The 19,562-nt window shown below is 42.5% G+C and overlaps 1 protein-coding gene across 1 annotated transcript in view; it reads right to left on the minus strand.

Moving 5' to 3' along the window:
• Window positions 1–19,562, minus strand: part of accs (1-aminocyclopropane-1-carboxylate synthase homolog (Arabidopsis)(non-functional)) — an 83,558-nt gene that overhangs the window by 59,752 nt on the left and 4,244 nt on the right. Inside the window, exon 2 of the mRNA XM_063061810.1 lies at window positions 18,185–18,859. Within this exon, the coding sequence (XP_062917880.1) occupies window positions 18,185–18,845 (661 nt within the window). The 5' untranslated portion in view covers window positions 18,846–18,859. The remainder of the gene's footprint in view (window positions 1–18,184; window positions 18,860–19,562) is intronic.

Here is a 19,562-nt window from a genome sequence, read left to right on the forward strand (position 1 = left end):
CCTCCAAGCATATATGCACCTGACAGTAGCCCCTAACTACATCAACTTTGGAAAAAATTAACTTCCCAGCTAAATGTGCCAAAAAGTCCTGGACGTGTGGGATCAGGAGTGGTGGCCTTGTTAAGGCGTTGGTAATCGCCACATGGGTGGCAACCACCATTGGATTTAGAGACCATACGGAGAGGTGAAGCCCAAGGGCTCTTCAACCGGCGTACAATGCTGAGTCTTTCTATGTTGGCAAACTGAGCCTTCCTGGTTGCCAGCTTTTCTGGGTCCAGTCTACACACACGCGAGCATGGACTGGGAATCTGGTGCTCGACCTCTATGTTTTGTGACTGTGGTGGAGAATGTGGGCTTGGTGAGGTTTGGGAATTCACCCAGCAGTTGAGTAAACACACATGCGGTGGTACATGTGCTTGACAGAGTCATTGTGGGGAATTTGCTGGGGAGGCAGGGTAATGACCCAAAGTCCTTGCCATCCACAAACTGGCAGTTCTTAAGATCGACAATCAGTTGCTGGGCACTCAGGAAAGCTGCACCAAGTAGAGGTCTGACCACTTTAGCCAGGATTTTGTCCCCTGTGTAACGTCGCCCACTGAAATGGAGCATCACCCATCATGTCCTTTAAGTTTGGATCTTGCTGCCAATGGCGGCTTCCAGCAAGGTTTCGTCGCTCTTTGCCTTCTCATCAATAGGCAATGCTGGCAGCACACTCACTTGAGCACCCGTGTCACACAGAAAATGTTGTCCTGAATGGGCCTTTGTCATGGACAGCAGACAGGCTTGGCAGTCAACATCTCCTGGTGCTCGTACCAAAGCACGCATGTTAAGTCACAGGCCCAGGGTCATCTGCTTCACAGCCACGGGCGTCCTTATGTTGAGGGCCGGGCTTATTGAGATAGAGAAAGGAGGAAGAATGATGCAGTGCTGCCTAGCTGAGTGTAGACTATCAACCATTTTAACAAGCTCCTATCGTCCTTCATGGGTGCATTAGCTAAGGCCATGCATTTGCTGCATGAGGAGTTCTTTAAAAATAAAACAAGGATAGTGATTTCCCAGGAGAGACAGCATTTTGGTCCATTAGCCCTGAAGGTCTAGCATCGAGACCAGGTAAGCAGAGCAACTGTTTGGCGTGCTCAGACTCCAATAGTGCATAAGTCTGTAAAAGGTGAGCTTTCACCAATCGATATTTATCGTGTCCAGTTGAGCATTTTAGTAGACTCCCCACTCTCGCGGCTGTGGAGTTGCTGAGCAGCGCTGCCAAGTAATAGAATTTGGTGTCGTCGGCATAGGTTTCTTGCAGGGTGAATTGGGCCTCAGCTTGTACAAACCAGGCAACGGCATCTTGCTCCCAAAACTCCAGCAGTTTCAAAGTAACTGTGTTGGCCGACAAGTTCAATAACTCTGGAATCATTCTAGAGCATCAGGGTCAATAACGTAGGTTTTCACAAATAAAGTGGCAGAGGCATTTTATGTTTCAGAAAAGTCACAGCAACTCATTTATTGATCACCAAAAAACTGAACTCAAAGTTAATGCACTTTAAAATCCTTTACATAACAACGTCATCACATCAAACCAGCCTCTTAAACCGAAGCCCCAACTCAATGTCGGTGGTTGTGAATTATGTACGTTTTTTTCCCAATTACGTTACCCTACGCAACATACAAATGCCATTTCGGCAGCAGCTCTACTTTCTTAGAAGTTTGTCAAGTCTTGGCATGTCACCTAGAACTCTGACAAACTTATGCAGATGCGTGGTGGATAATATATTGACTGGTTGCGTCTCACCCTGGTATGGGAACACTGTTGCCCTTGAATAGAAAATCCAACAAAATACAGTGGTTATAGTCTAGTCCATCATGGGCAAAGGCCTCCACACCATTGAGCACATCTACATGGAGTGTTGTCGCAGGAAAGCAGCATCCATCATCAAGGATCCACACCACCCAAGCCATGCTCTCTTCATGCTGCTGCCATCAGGAAGGAGGTACAGGAGCCTTAGAACCCTCACCACCAGATTCATCATGAACCGGAGGGTTTAACTTCACTCACCCCATCACCCGACTGTTCCCACAACCTATGGACTCGCTTTCAAGGATTCTTCATCTCAAATTCTCGATATCTATTGTTTATTTATTTACTTATTTTTCCTTTTTTTGTTTCTTTGTATTACTGTGAAAGATGATAAGAAAATGAATCTTAGGGTTGCACATGGTGACGTATATGTAATAATAATATAATAAATTTACTTTGAACTTTTAAAATTTGGTTATGTTTCCCTTTTTACTTTAAATTTAATTTCTCTTATAATCTGCAGCTTCACTGGGTACTTGCTGCTCTGATTAATCAAACATGCAAATCAAAATATAGTCAAGTCCAAAAGATGAAATTGCTCCCTGTATTTTTTCCACACCCTCAAATTATTCTTTAATCTACCAGAATGATGCCAAACCAATAACAAGTCTAATTATTGAGCAATCTGCAAAACACTTTATCTTCTCCACCGCTACACATTTCCTGTGAAGGAAGCACCGGGGGGCCCAATGACCATGGTACTAAACAATTTTGTTTTAAAATGCCCATTGTTGGATGTGGGTGCCAATGGAAAATTGCCCTTGAGAAAAGGAGTACCATTTCCAAACTTATTTTACTTCTCTGTAGTGTTGGTTGAGAGGAACGGAGACGTCGACACTAAGGTTTTCTTTTCTCCCATTTTTACGTTGTTAAAATAGCCCAGGTCTTTTTTTAGTTTAGTTGATTAATTCTGTTTCGATTAGTTTTTTTTTGAGGGGGTTATATATATTTTTTTCTTTTTTCATGATTTTTGTCTAGATATTTTCTTTTTGTCCTGTATTTTTCATTGGTATCCTATATGATCGTGAGTTTTGTCAATTAAATACTATTTGGTTTTATAATTACTCGTGTTAAGTATAACAATGTATTCCCAATAACTTTGTATTATTCCTATGTTATATTTACATAGAAACATAGAAAATAGATGCAGGAGTAGGCCATTCGGCCTTTCGAGCCTGCACCGCCATTCAGTATGATCATGGCTGATCATCCAACTCAGAACCCTGTACCAGCCTTCCCTCCATACCCCCGATCCCTTTAGCCACAAGGGCCATATCTAACTCCCTCTTAAATATAGCCAATGAACTGGCCTCAACTGTTTCCTGTGGCAGAGAATTCCACAGATTCACCACTCTCTGTGTGAAGAAGTTTTTCCTAATCTCGGTCCTAAAAGGCTTCCCCTTTATCCTCAAACTGTGACCCCTCGTTCTGGACTTCCCCAACATCCGGAACAATCTTCCTGCATCTAGCCTGTCCAATCCCTTTAGGATTTTATACATTTCAATAAGATCCCCCCTCAATCTTCTAAATTCCAACAAGTATAAGCCTAGTCGATCCAGTCTTTCATCATATGAAAGTCCTGCCATCCATAGAACCATAGAAACTACAGCACAGAAACAGGCCCTTTGGCCATTCTTGGCTGTGCTGAACCATTTTCTGCCTAGTCCCACTGACCTGCACACGGACCATATCCCTCCATACACCTCCCATCCATGTATCTATCCAATTTATTCTTAAATGTTAAAAAAGAACCCACATTTACCACCTCGTCTGGCAGCTCATTCCATACTCCCACCACTCTCTGTGTGAAGAAGCCCCCCCTAATGTTCCCTTTAAACTTTTCCCCCCCTCACCCTTAACCCATGTCCTCTGGTTTTTTTTCTCCCCTTGCCTCAGTGGAAAAAGCCTGCTTGCATTCACTCTATCTATACCCATCATAATTTTATATACCTCTATCAAATCTCCCCTCATTCTTCTACGCTCCAGGGAATAAAGTCCTAACCTATTCAACCTTCCTCTGTAACTGAGTTTCTCAAGTCCCGGCAACATCCTTGTAAACCTTCTCTGCACTCTTTCAACCTTATTTATATCCTTCCTGTAATTTGGTGACCAAAACTGAACACAATACTCCAGATTCAGCCTCACCAATGCCTTATACAACCTCATCATAACATTCCAGCTCTTATACTCAATACTTCAATTAATAAAGGCCAATGTACCAAAAGCTCTCTTTACGACCCTATCTACCTGTGACGACACTTTTAGGGAATTTTGTATCTGTATTCCCAGATCCCTCTGTTCCACTGCACTCCTCAGTGCCTTACCATTAACCCTGTATGTTCTACCTTGGTTTGTCCTTCCAACGTGCAATACCTCACACTTGTCTGAATTCACACTTGTCTGTATTAAACTCCATCTGCCATTTTTCAGCCCATTTTTCCAGCTGGTCCAAGTCCCTCTGCTGGCTCTGAAAACCTTCCTCACTGTCAACTACACCTCCAATCTTTGTATCATCAGCAAACTTGCTGATCCAATTTACCACATTATCATCCAGATCATTGATATAGATGACAAACAACAATGGACCCAGCACTGATCCCTGTGGCACACCACTAGTCACAGGCCTCCACTCAGAGAAGCAATTCTCTACCACCACTCTCTGGCTTCTTCCATCGAGCCAATGTCTAATCCAATTTACCACCTCTCCATGTATACCCAGCGACTGAATTTCCCTAACTAACCTCCCATGCAGGACCTTGTCAAAGGCCTTACTGAAGTCCATGTAGACAATATCCACTGCCTTCCCTTCATCCACTTTCCTGGTAACCTCCTCGAAAAACTCCAACAGATTGGTCAAACATGACCTACCACGCACAAAACCATGTTGACTCTCCCTAATAAGCCCCTGTCTATCCAAATGCTTGTAGATTCTGTCTCTTAGTACTCCCTCCAATAACTTACCTACTACTGACGTTAAACTCACCAGCCTATAATTTCCCGGATTACTTTTCGATCCTTTTTTAAACAACGGAACAACATGAGCCACTCTCCAATCCTCTGGCACTTCACCCGTAGACAGCGACATTTTAAATATTTCTGCCAGGGCCCCCGCAATTTCAACACTAGTCTCCTTCAAGGTCAGAGGGAACACTCTGTCAGGTCCCGGGGATTTATCCACTTTAATTTTCCTCAAGACAGCAAGCACCTCTTCCTTTTCAATCTGTACAGTTTCCATGGTCTCACTACTTGATTCCCTCAATTCCATAGATTTCATGCCAGCTTCCTTAGTAAATACAGACGCAAAAAACCTATTTAAGATCTCCCCCATTTCCTTTGGTTCCGCACAAAGCCGACCACTCTGATCTTCAAGAGGACCAATTTTATCCCTTACAATCCTTTTGCTCTTAATATACTTGTAAAAGCTCTTTGGATTATCCTTCACTTTGACTGCCAAGGCAACCTCATGTCTTCTTTTAGCCCTCCTGATTTCTTTCTTAAGTATTTTCTTGCACTTCTTATACTCCTCAAGCACCTGATTTACCCCCTGTTTCCTATACATTTCATACAACTCCCTCTTCTTCTTTATCAGAGTTGCAATATCCCTTGAGAACCAAGGTTCCTTATTCCTATTCAATTTGCCTTTAATCCTGACAGGAACATACAAACTCTGCACTCTCAAAGTTTCCCCTTTGAAGGCTTCCCACCTACCAATCACATCTTTGCTAGAGAACAACCTGTCCCAATCCACGCTTTTTAGATCCTTTCTCATTTCTTCAGATTTGGCCTTCTTCCAGTTCAGAACCTCAACCCTAGGACCAGATCTATCCTTATCCATGATCAAATTGAAACTAATGGTGTTATGATCACTGGAACCAAAGTGCTCCCCTACACAGACTTCTGTCACTTGCCCTAATTCGTTTCCTAACAGGAGATTCAATATTGCATCCCCTCTAGTTGGTCCCTCTATATATTGATTTAGAAAACTTTCCTGAACGCATTTTACAAACTTTAAACCATCTAGACCCCTAACAGTATGGGAGTCCAAATCAAAGTATGGAAAATTAAAATCCCCTACCACCACAACTTTATGTTTCCTGCAGTTGCCTGCTATCTCTCCGCAGATTTGCTCTTCCAAGTCTCGTTGACTATTGGGTGGTCTGTAATACAATCCCACTAATGTGGCCATACCTTTCCTGTTTCTCAGCTCCACCCATAAGGACTCAGTAGACAAGCCCTCTAATCTGTCCTGCCTGAGCACTGCTGTAATATTTTCCCTAACAAGCAATGCTACTCCCCCACCTTTCATTCCTCTGCCTCGATCACATCTGAAACATCGGAACCCTGGAATATTAAGCTGCCAGTCCTGCCCCTCCTGTAGCCAAGTTTCACTAATTGCTACAACATCATAATTCCCCGTGTCAATCCACGCCCTCAACTCATCCGCCTTCCCCGCAATACTCCTAGCAGGAATCAATCTGGTGAACCTTCTTTGTACTCCCTCTATGGCAAGGATGTCCTTCCTCAGATTAGGGGACCAAAACTGCACACAATACTCCAGGTGTGGTCTCACCAAGGCCTTGTACAACTGCGGTAGTACCTCCCTGCTCCTGTACTCGAATCCTCTTGCTATGAATGCCAGCATACCATCCGCCTTTTTCACTGCCTGCTGTACCTGCATGCCCACTTTCAATGGCTGGTGTATAATGACACCCAGGTCTCGTTACACCTCCCCTTTTCCTAATCGGCCACCATTCAAATAATAATCTGTTTTCCTGTTTTTGCCACCAAAGTGGATAACCTCACATTTATCCACATTAAATTGCATCTGCCATGAATTTACCCACTCACCTAACCTATCCAAGTCACCCTGCATCCTCTTAGCATCCTCCTCACAGCTAACACTGCCGCCCAGCTTCCGGTCATCTGCAAACTTGGAGATGCTGCATTTAATTCCCTCATCTAAGTCATTAATATATATATTAAACAACTGGGGTCCCAGCACTGAGCCTTGCGGTACCCCACTAGTCACTGCCTGCCATTCTGAAAAGGTCCCGTTTATTCCCACTCTTTGCTTCCTGTCTGCCAACCAATTCTCTATCCACATCAATACTTTACCCCAAATACCGTGTGCTTTAAGTTTGCACACCAATCTCCTGTGTGGGACCTTGTCAAAAGCCTTTTGAAAATCAAAATATACCACATCCACTGGTTCTCCCCTATCCACTCTACTAGTTACATTCTCAAAAAATTTTATGAGATTCGCCAGACATGATTTTCCTTTCATAAATCCATGCTGACTTTGTCCCATGATTTCACCGCTTTCCAAATGTGCTGTTATCACATCTTTGATAACTGACTCTAGCATTTTCCCCACCACCAATGTTAAACTAACTGGTCTATAATTCCCCAGTTTCTCTCTCCCTCCTTTTTTAAAAAGCGGGGTTATATTAGCCACCCTCCAATCCTCAGGTACTAGTCCAGAATCTAAAGAGTTTTGAAAAATTATCACTAATGCATCCACTATTTCTTGGGCTACTTCCTTAAGCACTCTGGGATGCAGACCATCTGGCCCTGGGGATTTATCTGCCTTCAATCCCTTCAATTTACCTAACACCACTTCCCTACTAACATGTGTTTCCCTCAGTTCCTCCATCTCACTGGACCCTCTGTCCCCTACTATTCCCAGACAATTATTTATGTCCTCCTTAGCGAAGACGGAACCAAAGTAGTTATTCAATTGGTCTGCCATGTCCTTGCTCCCCATAATCAATTCACCTGTTTCTGTCTGTAGGGAACCTACATTTGTCTTAACCAATCTTTTTCTTTTCACACATCTATAAATGCTTTTACAGTTAGTTTTTATGTTCCCTGCCAGTTTTCTCTCATAATCTTTTTTCCCTTTCCTAATTAAGCCCTTTGTCCTTCTCTGCTGGACTCTGAATTTCTCCCAGTCCTCAGGTGAGCCACTTTTTCTGGCTAATTTGTATGCTTCTTCTTTGGAGTTGATACTATCCCTAATTTCCCTTGCCAGCCATGGGTGCACTACCTTCCCTGATTTATTCTTCCGCCAAACTGGGATGAACAATTGTTGTAGTTCATCCATGCGATTTTTAAATGCTTGCCATTGCATATCCACTGTCAACCCTGTAAGTGTCATTTGCCAGTCTATCTTAGCTAATTCACATCTCAAATACCTTCAAAGTTACCCTTCTTTAAGTTCAGAACCTTTGCTTCTGAATTAACTATGTCACTCTCCATCTTAATGAAGAATTCCACCATATTATGGTCACTCTTACCCAAAGGGCCTCTCACGACAAGATTGCTAATTAACCCTTCCTCATTGCTCAATACCCAGTCTAGAATAGCCTGCTCTCTAGTTGGTTCCTCGACATGTTGGTTCAAAAAACCATCTCGCATACATTCCAAGAAATCCTCCTCCTCAGCACCCTTACCAATTTGGTTCACCCAATCTATATGTAGATTGAAGTCACCCATTATAACTGCTGTTCCTTTATTGCACGCATTTCTAATTTCCTGTTTAATACCATCCCCAACCTCACTACTACTGTTAGGTGGCCTGTACACAGCGTTTTCTGCCCCTTAGTGTTACGCAGCTCTACCCATATCGATTCCACATCCTCCCGGCTAATGTCCTTCCTTTCTATTGCGTTAATCTCCTCTCTAACCAGCAATGCTACCCCACCTCCTTTTCTTTCATGTCTATCCCTCCTGAATATTGAATATCCCTGAATGTTGAGCTCACATCCTTGGTCACCCTGGAGCCATGTCTCTGTGATCCCAACTATATCATATTCATTAATAACAATCTGCACTTCTAATTCATCCACCTTGTTACGAATGCTCCTTGCATTGACATACAAAGCCTTCAGGCTCACTTTTACAACACTCTTAGCCCTTATACAATTATGTCGAAAAGTGGCCCTTTTTGATTTTTGCGCTGGATTTGCCAGCCTGTCACTTTTACTTTTCACCTTACTACTTTTTGCTTCTACCCTCATTTTACACCCCTCTGCCTCTCTGCACTTGTTCCCATCCCCCTGTTGTGAACTAACCTCCTCTCTCCTAGTCTCTTTAATTTGATTCCCACCTCCCAATCATTCTAGTTTAAAGTCACCTCAGTAGCCCTCGCAAATCTCCCCGCCAGGATATTGGTCCCCCTAGGATTCAAGTGTAACCCGTCCTACTTGTACAGGTCACACCTGCGCCAAAAGAGGTCCCAATGATCCAAAAACTTGAATCCCTGCCCCCTGCTCCAATCCCTCAGCCACGCATTTATCCTACACCTCATTGCATTCCTACTCTCACTGTCGCATGGCACAGGCAGTAATCCCGAGATTACTACCTTTGCGGTCCTTTTTCTCAACTCCCTTCCTAACTCCCTATATTCTCCTTTAAGGACCTCTTCCCTTTTCCTACCTATGTCATTGGTACCTATATGTACCACGACCTCTGGCTCCTCACCCTCCCACTTCAGGATATCTTGGACGCTATCAGAAATATCCCGGACCCTGGCACCAGGGAGGCAAACTACCATCCGGGTCTCTGGACTGCGTCCACAGAATCGCCTATCTGACCCCCTTACTATCGAGTTCCCTATTACAACTGCCCTCCTCTTCCTTTCCCTACCCTTCTGAGCTACAGGGCCGGACTCTGTGCCGGAGGCACGGCCACTGTCACTTCCCCCAGGTAAGCTGTCCCCCCCAACAGTACTCAAACAGAAGTACCTATTGTCAAAGGGCACAGCCACCGGGGTACTCTCTATTACCTGACTCTTCCCCTTCCCCCTCCTAACCGTGACCCACTTGTCTGCCTCCTGTGGCCCCGGTGTGACCACCTGCCTGCAACTCCTCTCTATCAACTCCTCACTCTCCCTGACCAGACGAAGGTCATCGAGCTACAGCTCCAGTTCCCTATGCGGTCCCTTAGGAGCTGCATCTCGGTGCACCTGGCGCAGATGTGGACATCCGGGAGGCTTTAAGACTCTAGGGCCTCCCACATCCTCTCCCGAGACAACAAGCTGCCCTCACACTCATACTGCCCCTCTCCTCAAGTAACAACAAAAAATGAATACCAAACCCTCTTCACCTCACCCAATTCCGCCTAAGCCCATTGAGCCGAAGCCCTTAAGGCTTCACTCTGCTCCCGGCTCACTCCGCAGCCCGCAAACTACGCTGCCCGCTGTATAAGGCTCTGTTCCTTTTAAATCTTCCGCGCTTCACTGCCCGACGTCACACGCCTGCGCAGTCCCGCCTCTCTGAACACCGATGGAAAAAAACCGTAAAATTCAAAAATGGCTTCCTCTGCACTCCCGTTCCGATTCTCAGACTTCCTTCTCCAAATTAAACCCGAAGCAGGATTTCTGTCTTTTTAAATATTCCGCGCTTCACTGCCCGACGTCACACGCCTGCGCAGTCCAGCCTCTCTGAACGTCGATGAAAAAAAAACCAAAAAATTCAAAAATGGCTTCCTCTGCACTCCCGCTCCGATTCTCAGACTTCCTTCTCCGAATATTCTATGGAACTAATAAAAAGATTGAAAAAGAAAGAGAAAAGGAGTACTGGAAGTTGTTGGGGTCCTTCACCCTACCAAGTATAGAATGCACATTCAAATGAAGTCAGGCTCAGCCAATGAAGCATACAATCCTCATCCCCCTTGCCCATACAACAGCAACCAGTGGAGGTTGAATTACAAAATTTCTGTCTTTTCAATGTAAATTACTCACATTAGGTACACTATTGTAGATTTTCCTGAACAATTATTGGGTCTCAATACCACTGTCTGTAACTGGATCCTGGACTTCTTCAAAGTTAAAAGTAAATTTATTATCAAAGTACATGTATGTCAGCATATACAACCCTGAGATTCATTTTCTTGTGAGCATACTCAATAGATCTGTAATAGAATAACCACAATACAATCAATGAACGACAGCACCAACGTGGTTATTCAACCGGTGTGCAAAAGCCAAAAAGTGTATAAATAAAAAAGAACTATTAATAATGAGTAAATAAGCAACAAATATCAAGAACATGAAAGTGAGTCCATAGGTTGTGGGAACATTTTGATGATGAAGTGAAGTTGAGTAAAGTTATCCCCTTTAGTTTAAGAGCCTGATGGTTGAGGGGTAATAGCTGTTCCTGAACCTGGAGGTGTGAGTCCTGAGGCTCCTGTAGCTTCTTCCTGATGGCAGCAGCGAGAAGAGAGCATGTCCTGAGTGGTGGGGGTCCCCGATGATGAACGCTGCTTTCCTGGGGCAAAGCTCCGTTGAGATGTGCTCAGTGGTGGAGAGGGCTTTAACAGTGATGGATTGGGCCATATCCACTAGCTTTTGTACAATTTTCCGTTCAAGGGCATTGGTGTTTCCATATCAGGCTGTGATGCAACCAGTCAATATCCTCTCCACTACATGTTCTATAGAAGTTTGTCATAGTTTTAGATGTCATGCCAAATCTCCGCAAACTCCTAAGGAAGTAGAGGCACTGCTGTGCTTCTTTGTAATTGTGCTGGGCCCAGGACAGGTCCTCCAAAGTAGTAACACCAAAGATTTTGAAGTTGCTGACCCTCTCCCTCTCTGATCCTCCGATAAGGTCTGGCTCATGGACCCCTGGTTTCCTCCTCCTGAAGTCAGTAACCAGCTCCGTGATCTTGCTGACATTGAGTAAGAGGTTGTTGTTGTGGTACCACTCAGCCACGGTTTCAATCTAGCTCCTATCACCACCTTCGATCCAGCCTATGACAATGGTGTCGCCAGCAAACTTGAGTACGGTATTGGAGCTGTGCTTAGCCACACAGTCATAAGTGTAAAGCGAACAGAGCAAGGGGCTAAACTCACAGACTTGTGGTGCATCTGCGTTAATTGAGTTTGGGAGGAGATGTCATTGCACATTCAAACTGTCTGGGATGTGCAAGTGAGGAAATCGAGGATTCAACTGGACAAGGAGGTATTGAGGCCAAGGTCTTGAAGCTTATTGATTAGTTCTGAGGGGGTGATGGTACTGAATGCTGAGCTGTAGTTGATAAAGAGCATCCTGATGTATGCACTTCTGTTCTCCAGATGTTCCAGTGTTGAGTGAAGACCCAATTGAGATGGCATCTGCTATGAACCTTCTGCTCCACTTGGCAAATTACCTTCTCAGGCAGGAGTTGATATGTTTCACACCAGCCTCTCAAAACACTTCATGACTGTGGCTTTCTGGACGGAAAGGCCACAGTCAGTCTGTGCCAGCAGAACTAACTCTAGCTCCACCACGATGAGCAACAGCGTTCCCCAGGGTTGTTTGCTCAGCCCAATGCTGTCCTCACTGCGTCCGCAGCATGAACAATTCAAATCGAATCCTCAAGTTCACCGATGACACAGCAGTGGTTGGCCTCATGAACAATGGCGACAAGACGGCGCATAGAGAGGTGGTAGAGCGGCTGGTAGAATGGTGCAAGCACAGCAACTTGAGTCTCACCATGATAAACATCAAAGAATTGATTGTGGACTTTAGGAAGGTCCTTAGGACCACTCCTCATTGCACAGCTCCTGCATGGAGAGAGTTCAGAGCACCAAGTCTCTGGGAGTGCACATAACGGACTGTCTCACTTGGTCCCTCAACACCACCTCTTTGGTTAAGAAAGCACAGCTGTGTCTCCGTTTCCTGAGGAGATTGAGGTGAGTGAGGCTCCCACCTCACATTTTAACAAATTTTCACAGGAGAGCCACTGACAGTGTTCCGACCAGCTGCATCAGAGTCTGGTACATGAATTGCAAGGCATCTGACGGCAAGTCCCTACAAACGATTGAGAGGTCATCAGAGTCCCTCTTCCACCCAACCAAGACATTCATCAGGACCATGATATTTATCAGTATGCAGGGCCCTTAGCATTGTCACTGATTGCTCCCATCTGTAAAACATCTCTTTAAACAACCTACCACCAGGCAGGAGGTACCGTAGCATTTGGACAAGAACTGTAAGGATGGGAAACAGCTCCTTCCTCCAGGCCATAAGACTCTACAACCACATGTGAATTTCATCATACAGTCTCATCACGTATAAAGCACCGGTAGCGTTATACGGTTTATGTTTTAACCTGTATTAAACATTCACATTATTTGTTAATTTATTTGTGGTAATATTTTATGTGTTATGTGCGTGAGTTATATGTAAGTGTTGTGCATCATGGTCCACAGGAACGCTGTTCCATTTGGTGGTATACATACGTAAGATGAATGACAATAAATTGAACTTGAACTTCATAAAGGTCTTGTATATGATGAGAATTGTACAACTGATTATCTGCATAACTTAGCTATTCACTTTCATAAGAACATAACATAAGAAATAGGAGCAGGAGGAGGCCATCCGGCCCATCGAGCCTGCCCCACCATTCAATAAGATCATGGCTGATCTGTCTGTAAACTCAGCTCCATCTACCTGCCTTTTCCCCATAATCCTTAATTCCCCTACTATATAAAAATCTATCTAACTGTATCTTAAATATATTTAGTGAAGAAGCCTCAACTGCTTCCCTGGGCAGAGAATTCCACAGATTCACTCTCTGGGAAAAAAAGTTTCTCCTCATCTCCGTCCTAAATCTTCTCCCCTGAATTTTGAGGCAATGTCCCCTAGTTCTAGTCTCACCTATCAATGGAAACAATTTTCCTACATCTATCTTATCTATCCCTTCCAAAATTTTGTATATCTCTATAAGATCTCTTCTTATTCTTCTGAATTCCAGACAGTATAGTCCCAGGCGACTTAATCTCTCCTCATAGGTTAATCCCTTCATCCCTGGAATCAACCTGGTGAACCTCCTCTGCATTGCCTCCAAAGCCAGTATATCCTTCCTCGAGTATGGAGACCAGAACTGCACACAGTACTCCAGGTGCGGCCTCATCAGTATCCTGTATAGTTGCGGCATGACCTCCCTGCTCTTGAGTTCAATCCCTCTAGCAATGAAGGCCAACATTCTGTTTGCCTTCTTAATAACCTGTTGTACCTGCAAGCCAACTTCTGCGATTCATGAACAAGCACTCCCAAGTCCATCTGCACAACAGCATGCTGCAATCTTTCACCATTTAAATAATAATCTGCTCTTCTATTATTCTTTCAAAAGTGGATGATCTCACATTTACCAACGTTGTATTCCATCTGCCAGACCTTGGCCCACTCACTTAACCTATCTATATCCCTCTGCAGACTCTCCACATCCTCTGTACAATTTGTTTTTCCACTCAGTTTAGTGTCATCAGCAAATTTTGCTACGCTACACTCAGTCCCCTCTTCCAAATCATCAGCGTAAATGGTAAACAGCTGCAGACCCAGCACCGACCACTGCAGCACCCCACTCACCACTGACTGCCAACCGGAGAAACACCCAGTTATACCAACTATCTGCCTTCTATTGGTTAACCAATCCACTATCCATGCCAATGCACTTCCTCCAACTCCATGCATCTGTATCTTATTTATAAGTCTCTTGTGCGGCACCTTATCAAATGCCTTCTGGAAATCCAAGTATATGACATCCACCTGTTCCCCTCTATCCACTGCACTCAAAGAACTCCAGTAAGTTTCTCAAACAGGACCTGCCCTTTCTGAATCTATGTTGCATCTGTCTATTGGAACCACTCCTTTCTAAATGTTTCGCTGTTTCTTCCTTAATGACAGCTTCAAGCATTTTCGCAACTACAGATGTTAAGCTAACTGGCCTATAGTTCCCCGTCTTTTGCCTACATCCGTTTTTAAAAAGTGGCATGACATTTGTTGTCTTCCAATCCACTGGGACCTGCTCAGAGTCTAGAGAGTTTTGATAAATGATTACCAATGCGTCTACTATAACCTCTGCCAATTCCCTCAGCACCCTTGGATGCATCCCATCAGGACCAGGGGACTTATCTACCTTCAGGCCCTCTAGTTTTCTCATCACTATCTCTTTAGTGACAGTGATTTTATTGAGGTCTTCACCTCCCATTTCATCCGTAACATCCTTCTTTGGCATATTAGACGTGTCCTCCACTGTGAAGGCCGACACAAAATAGTCATTCAATGCCTCAGCCATTTCCTTATCACCCAGTATCAATTTCCCCTTCTCGCCTTCCAAGGGACCTACATTGACTTTAGCCACCCTCTTCTGCTTTATATATTTGTAAAAACTTTTGCTATCTGTTTTTATATTTTGTGCTAATTTACTTTCATACTCTATCTTCCCTTTCCTTATTTCTTGTTTAGTTGTTCTTTGTTGCTTTTTAAAGTTTTCCCAGTCCTCCAGTCTCCCACTACTCTTTGCGACTTTGTACACATGAGCTTTTAATTTGATACTATCCTTTATTACCTTAGTTATCTAGGCCTGGCTCTCTCCACACTTAGTTTTGACTAGAATATACTTCTGTTGAGCACGGTGAAAAATCTCTTTGAAAGTATTCCACTGTTCCTCAACTGTCCTACTGAATAGCTTTTGTATTCATTTCCCTGATATGAGAAGAAGGTGAAAAATTCAAAGTACCTTTCCATAAAAAATGGTGAAGGCAGAGATTATCAGAACATTAGAACCTAGTGCAGTTAAAAAATCCAAATATGAAATAGTGATTTTGCATGGAGCAATCAAATTGCATGGCAAAATACAAAAAATCCTAAGGAGGTTCAAAACTTTTAACAGTCTTTGAAGGAAATTTAAAAAGAAAACGCAGAGGGGAAAGAGTTGGAGGGACTATCAGAATACCCTTGGATTTGAGCATGCGAGTTCTGTAATCTGAAGGGTCAGTTTCTGTGCAGTGTATTTCTACAAATCCATGACTCTATTATGATCTTACATGTAGTGTATATCTAGAATTTTCCATGACAAATAATTTATTTGATTAAAAAAGACTTAAAATGATAAAAGTGTAGCAATACTAATGATGGAGAATACAGAATATAGAGTTCATCGGAGATCTTATAATTATCTTGGTATGAGACTACTCCTTGATAACATGATTATGTGGAGGACTGTGAGTTGAGAGCACAGCTGAGAAATAATTTAGTCCCTTTGAGTGAATCTGTAAATCGTAAGTGTAATGCATTAATCTTTTTCCAGTGCTCAATATATGAATAATACCACCTTTTTGGAGAATTTAACTAATATATTTTAGCTTAATGTATTGTCTCCATGAGATGAAATCATGCCAACTATTGTCCTGGGAGATACATGTAAGATCACAGAGTCATTGATCCGTAGAGTCACACTGCACAGAAGCAGAAAAACAACTCCCTTGGATTTGGTTAACTGATGCCTAATTTTGGATCATAATTAATCTTGTTTAGGGCTATTGTTAAGATTTCTAAGGGCTAAGTCAATCATCCCTTAAAAATCAAAAATGCTGAAAATTTCAAAATGCGAGGAACATTCAGCAAGATAACACAAGTGGAAAGAGAAAAAGATTAAACTCTTCAGAGTGAAGACACTGCATCAAACCCCTTTCTAACCAGAGGAGTGTACTCCATTCCACTGCTACCTGACCTGCTGAGTGCTTCCAGCATATTTTGTTTATCCCCTAACTCAGTTTGAATCTGTGTTCTTATAAATTTGTCTACTGTCCTTCAGTGAAGTCCACCATGCCTCATGTTATTGTTGCTTTTTTAAGACTTGGCTAACAATTTTTATGATTGGTCAAATTCCCCATGATTGCAGATGCTCTTTAGTAATTCCAAAGATTGCTAGTAATCTTCTTAGCTTTGTGGGTTTCATGAGATTTATTTAAACTTCATAACCAAACAAAAATTCCTAACTTCTCAATTTTCAAATTCATTAATACAGCAGCCTGCTTCTGTGCTGGAATGTTAAGAAGAAAAACTTGCTTAAATCTTCCTGACTGGGACACTGTAGTTGCAGTTTAGAGCAAGGGGTTATCACTGAACAATGGCCAACAATGCAGAAACTAATGTTAGCATTGTTATTCACAATCTTGATCAAGGAAACATTCTAGAATTTCAGTGATGACACAGAACGGTAAATACAAATACCTCCTCTTACAAAATGCAGACTGAAGAAAGTTACAAAAGATGGCTAATTTTTGAGAGAAACAGCATGAATGTAGGATAATAATTTCTCCAACTTAAAATGGAAGTATCATACTGAAGGGTATATTAAAAAGAAAGGCAAAAGCACTTTGGATAAAACAGACTCCAAGCACACAAAGACTGAATGGTGAATGGCCCCAATGGTGCAGATGTTTTTCAAAATAGAAAAATCCATCCGAGTTATATCAACTTCAGAGAAGTATATGTAACACACAGTTTGCCTTCCTAGTGTGTAGAATGGAAAGAGTGAAGGTTTAAATTCATAACAGATTGTAAATCAGTGGCCATTATCAGGGAGAATGACTGTGAAAGATTTGCAGCTAAACTACTGCACAATTCTCGTAGTGTGCAAGATCTTTACCAGCATCATCTAGTATGTTGTGCCCAGTGTGCGATACTTATATAATTCTAAGGTTATATAATTCAAAGCCCTGAAAAGATCCAAAGCAGGGCTCTGAATTAATACGTAATTTAAAGTGGTTAACAGAATTGTAGTTAAAGGAGTAAGTTAGTCTTTGGTGGCTACTGCAGAGTACAAACTAAGTTGCACACACTTCCTATTACAAATGGATAACTGGTCTTTTCTGACTAATTTTCCAAATCCTTATATTCAGCATAAATGCCTGTTATTCCCTTTATTAAGATCAAACTGATATTAGTTAACCGGTGCCATTTAAAGAGAGAAATGGCATAATTCAATGATATTAAATCCTCCAGCATCATATGAAGGCTCATACAAAGGCTTCATGAGACCAAACAATGTCAGTGAATGGAACCACACATTATATGACTACAATTTCACTGCAGCATTGGCTCAGCAAGAAAAGTAAGGGTCCGATATACACTTAAGATTGGATTATTTGTGAAATGCACACTTTTTAAATCAGACTTTACAGATCAAAATATGTGTTTTGATACACACAAGAGCCAAGGACAGAAAGAGATGCCATAGACTCAAGTGATATGTCCAGAGAGTCTGGAGATGGGCCAATGGACAATTAAGGGGGAAGACTGAGAGTTGTAGGTCTACAGGGTTACCGCCCCAAGGTAACAGCTTGAAATGATTAACACTGGAATGGAGCAAAGGCATTTCTTGAGGAAACTGGATAGAGGCTGAAGAGGAGCTCAGGAAAGAGAAGGGAAAGAAAGTCAAGAAGGTGAGAGAGCAAGAACAGCCAGCAGTGGTGAAAGAGAAATGGAAATTAGAAATACTGTAAATGAAGAGAAAAAGACAATAAAATATCAGAGGAAACTGTTCAGTACCAACCTGATGGGGAAATGGTATTCTCTGTGGGAACATCCACCCTAATAGCTGACGATCCATCATGTTGCCCTCCTTCCAACAGACTCCCATCCATTCCATGATCATCTCCACTCTGCTGGAGCACAAGGGAGGGTGGTGGTTCAGGAGTGTCACTGTGCTCATCCGAATCCACTTCTTCACATTTAATATCCATTAATTCTTGAGGATGATGTGAATGAGAAATACCAAGTGGAGGAGAAGTCAAGTGATGGTGGTGGTGATGATGAATATATCCATCTCCTGCTGCCAGAATACCTGGTGGTATTTGCTGTGTTATCACTGTGTTACCCACAGTACTATAACAAATATTTGGTCTGTTGGACAGCACTCTGTCCATCACCTCAAAGAACTTCCAGGTTCTACCGCCCCTGCAAATCTTGTTGTTGTCCTTAATTCTTCTATACTCAAGCTTCATCTTTTTAATCTTCTCCCGACACTGGTCTCCTGTTCTGTGGATACCCTTTTCCCTCAAGACTTCAGCTATCCTGTTGAAGACATGCTGATTCCTCAGGCAACTCTCCAACTCCATCTGAACAGATTCATCAGCCCAAAGCTGCAGCAACTCCACGACCTCAGGATCTGACCAGTTACTTCCTCGCTCATATTTTTTGCCTCGGAAATCCATCACATCTCACTAGGCTGGAAAACATTATGCAAAATTATAATTTTTAAAGTGTTCATCTGCAATGTGACTTTACAATCCAGCAAAACATATTAAGTGAAATTTTCACATGCGCTATCAAGTCATGACAGATCTTTTAAACCATGCAATGCAACATCCATCTATTAATTATATGCCAACTACAAAGGAAGATAAATAGCTGGGAGCAGCTTGGTAAAATATCATCTTTTATATACAATAAATCAGTGTAGATGTTGCAGTTTCAAACACAATTTAACTTAAAAATTCTAAAACTGTTCAGTGTTACGATTATGTAAATTACACAATGCATAGGTTATAGATATGCTTAGGGGGGAATGGACCTAATTCGCACTGACATCCAACAGGGAAGAAAACTGGTCTTGGATGACCATGAACATTCCTGGTCTGGTTTGTGCAGAAGATACCATATAAGCCATACTTCATTCAAAACTGTTTTGATGAAAACAATTTATTATTAATGTTATTGATTGTTGAGAAACTGATTTCATTCTTACAAAAACATCTTTATGTTCATTTATTAAAAATAAGAAACAGGAAGGGTAGGCCAATTGGAGCATCAAGTGTTCTCAGCTATTCAATAAGATGATGGTTGATCCAATCTTGTCCTCAGTGGTAATTTCCTGCTACTTCTGCATACACATTAACTCCCTTGTAGTTTAAATGCATGTCAAATTCCAT

Source organism: Mobula hypostoma, chromosome 11 (genome assembly GCF_963921235.1).
Source record: "Mobula hypostoma chromosome 11, sMobHyp1.1, whole genome shotgun sequence".
NCBI lineage: Eukaryota > Metazoa > Chordata > Chondrichthyes > Myliobatiformes > Myliobatidae > Mobula > Mobula hypostoma.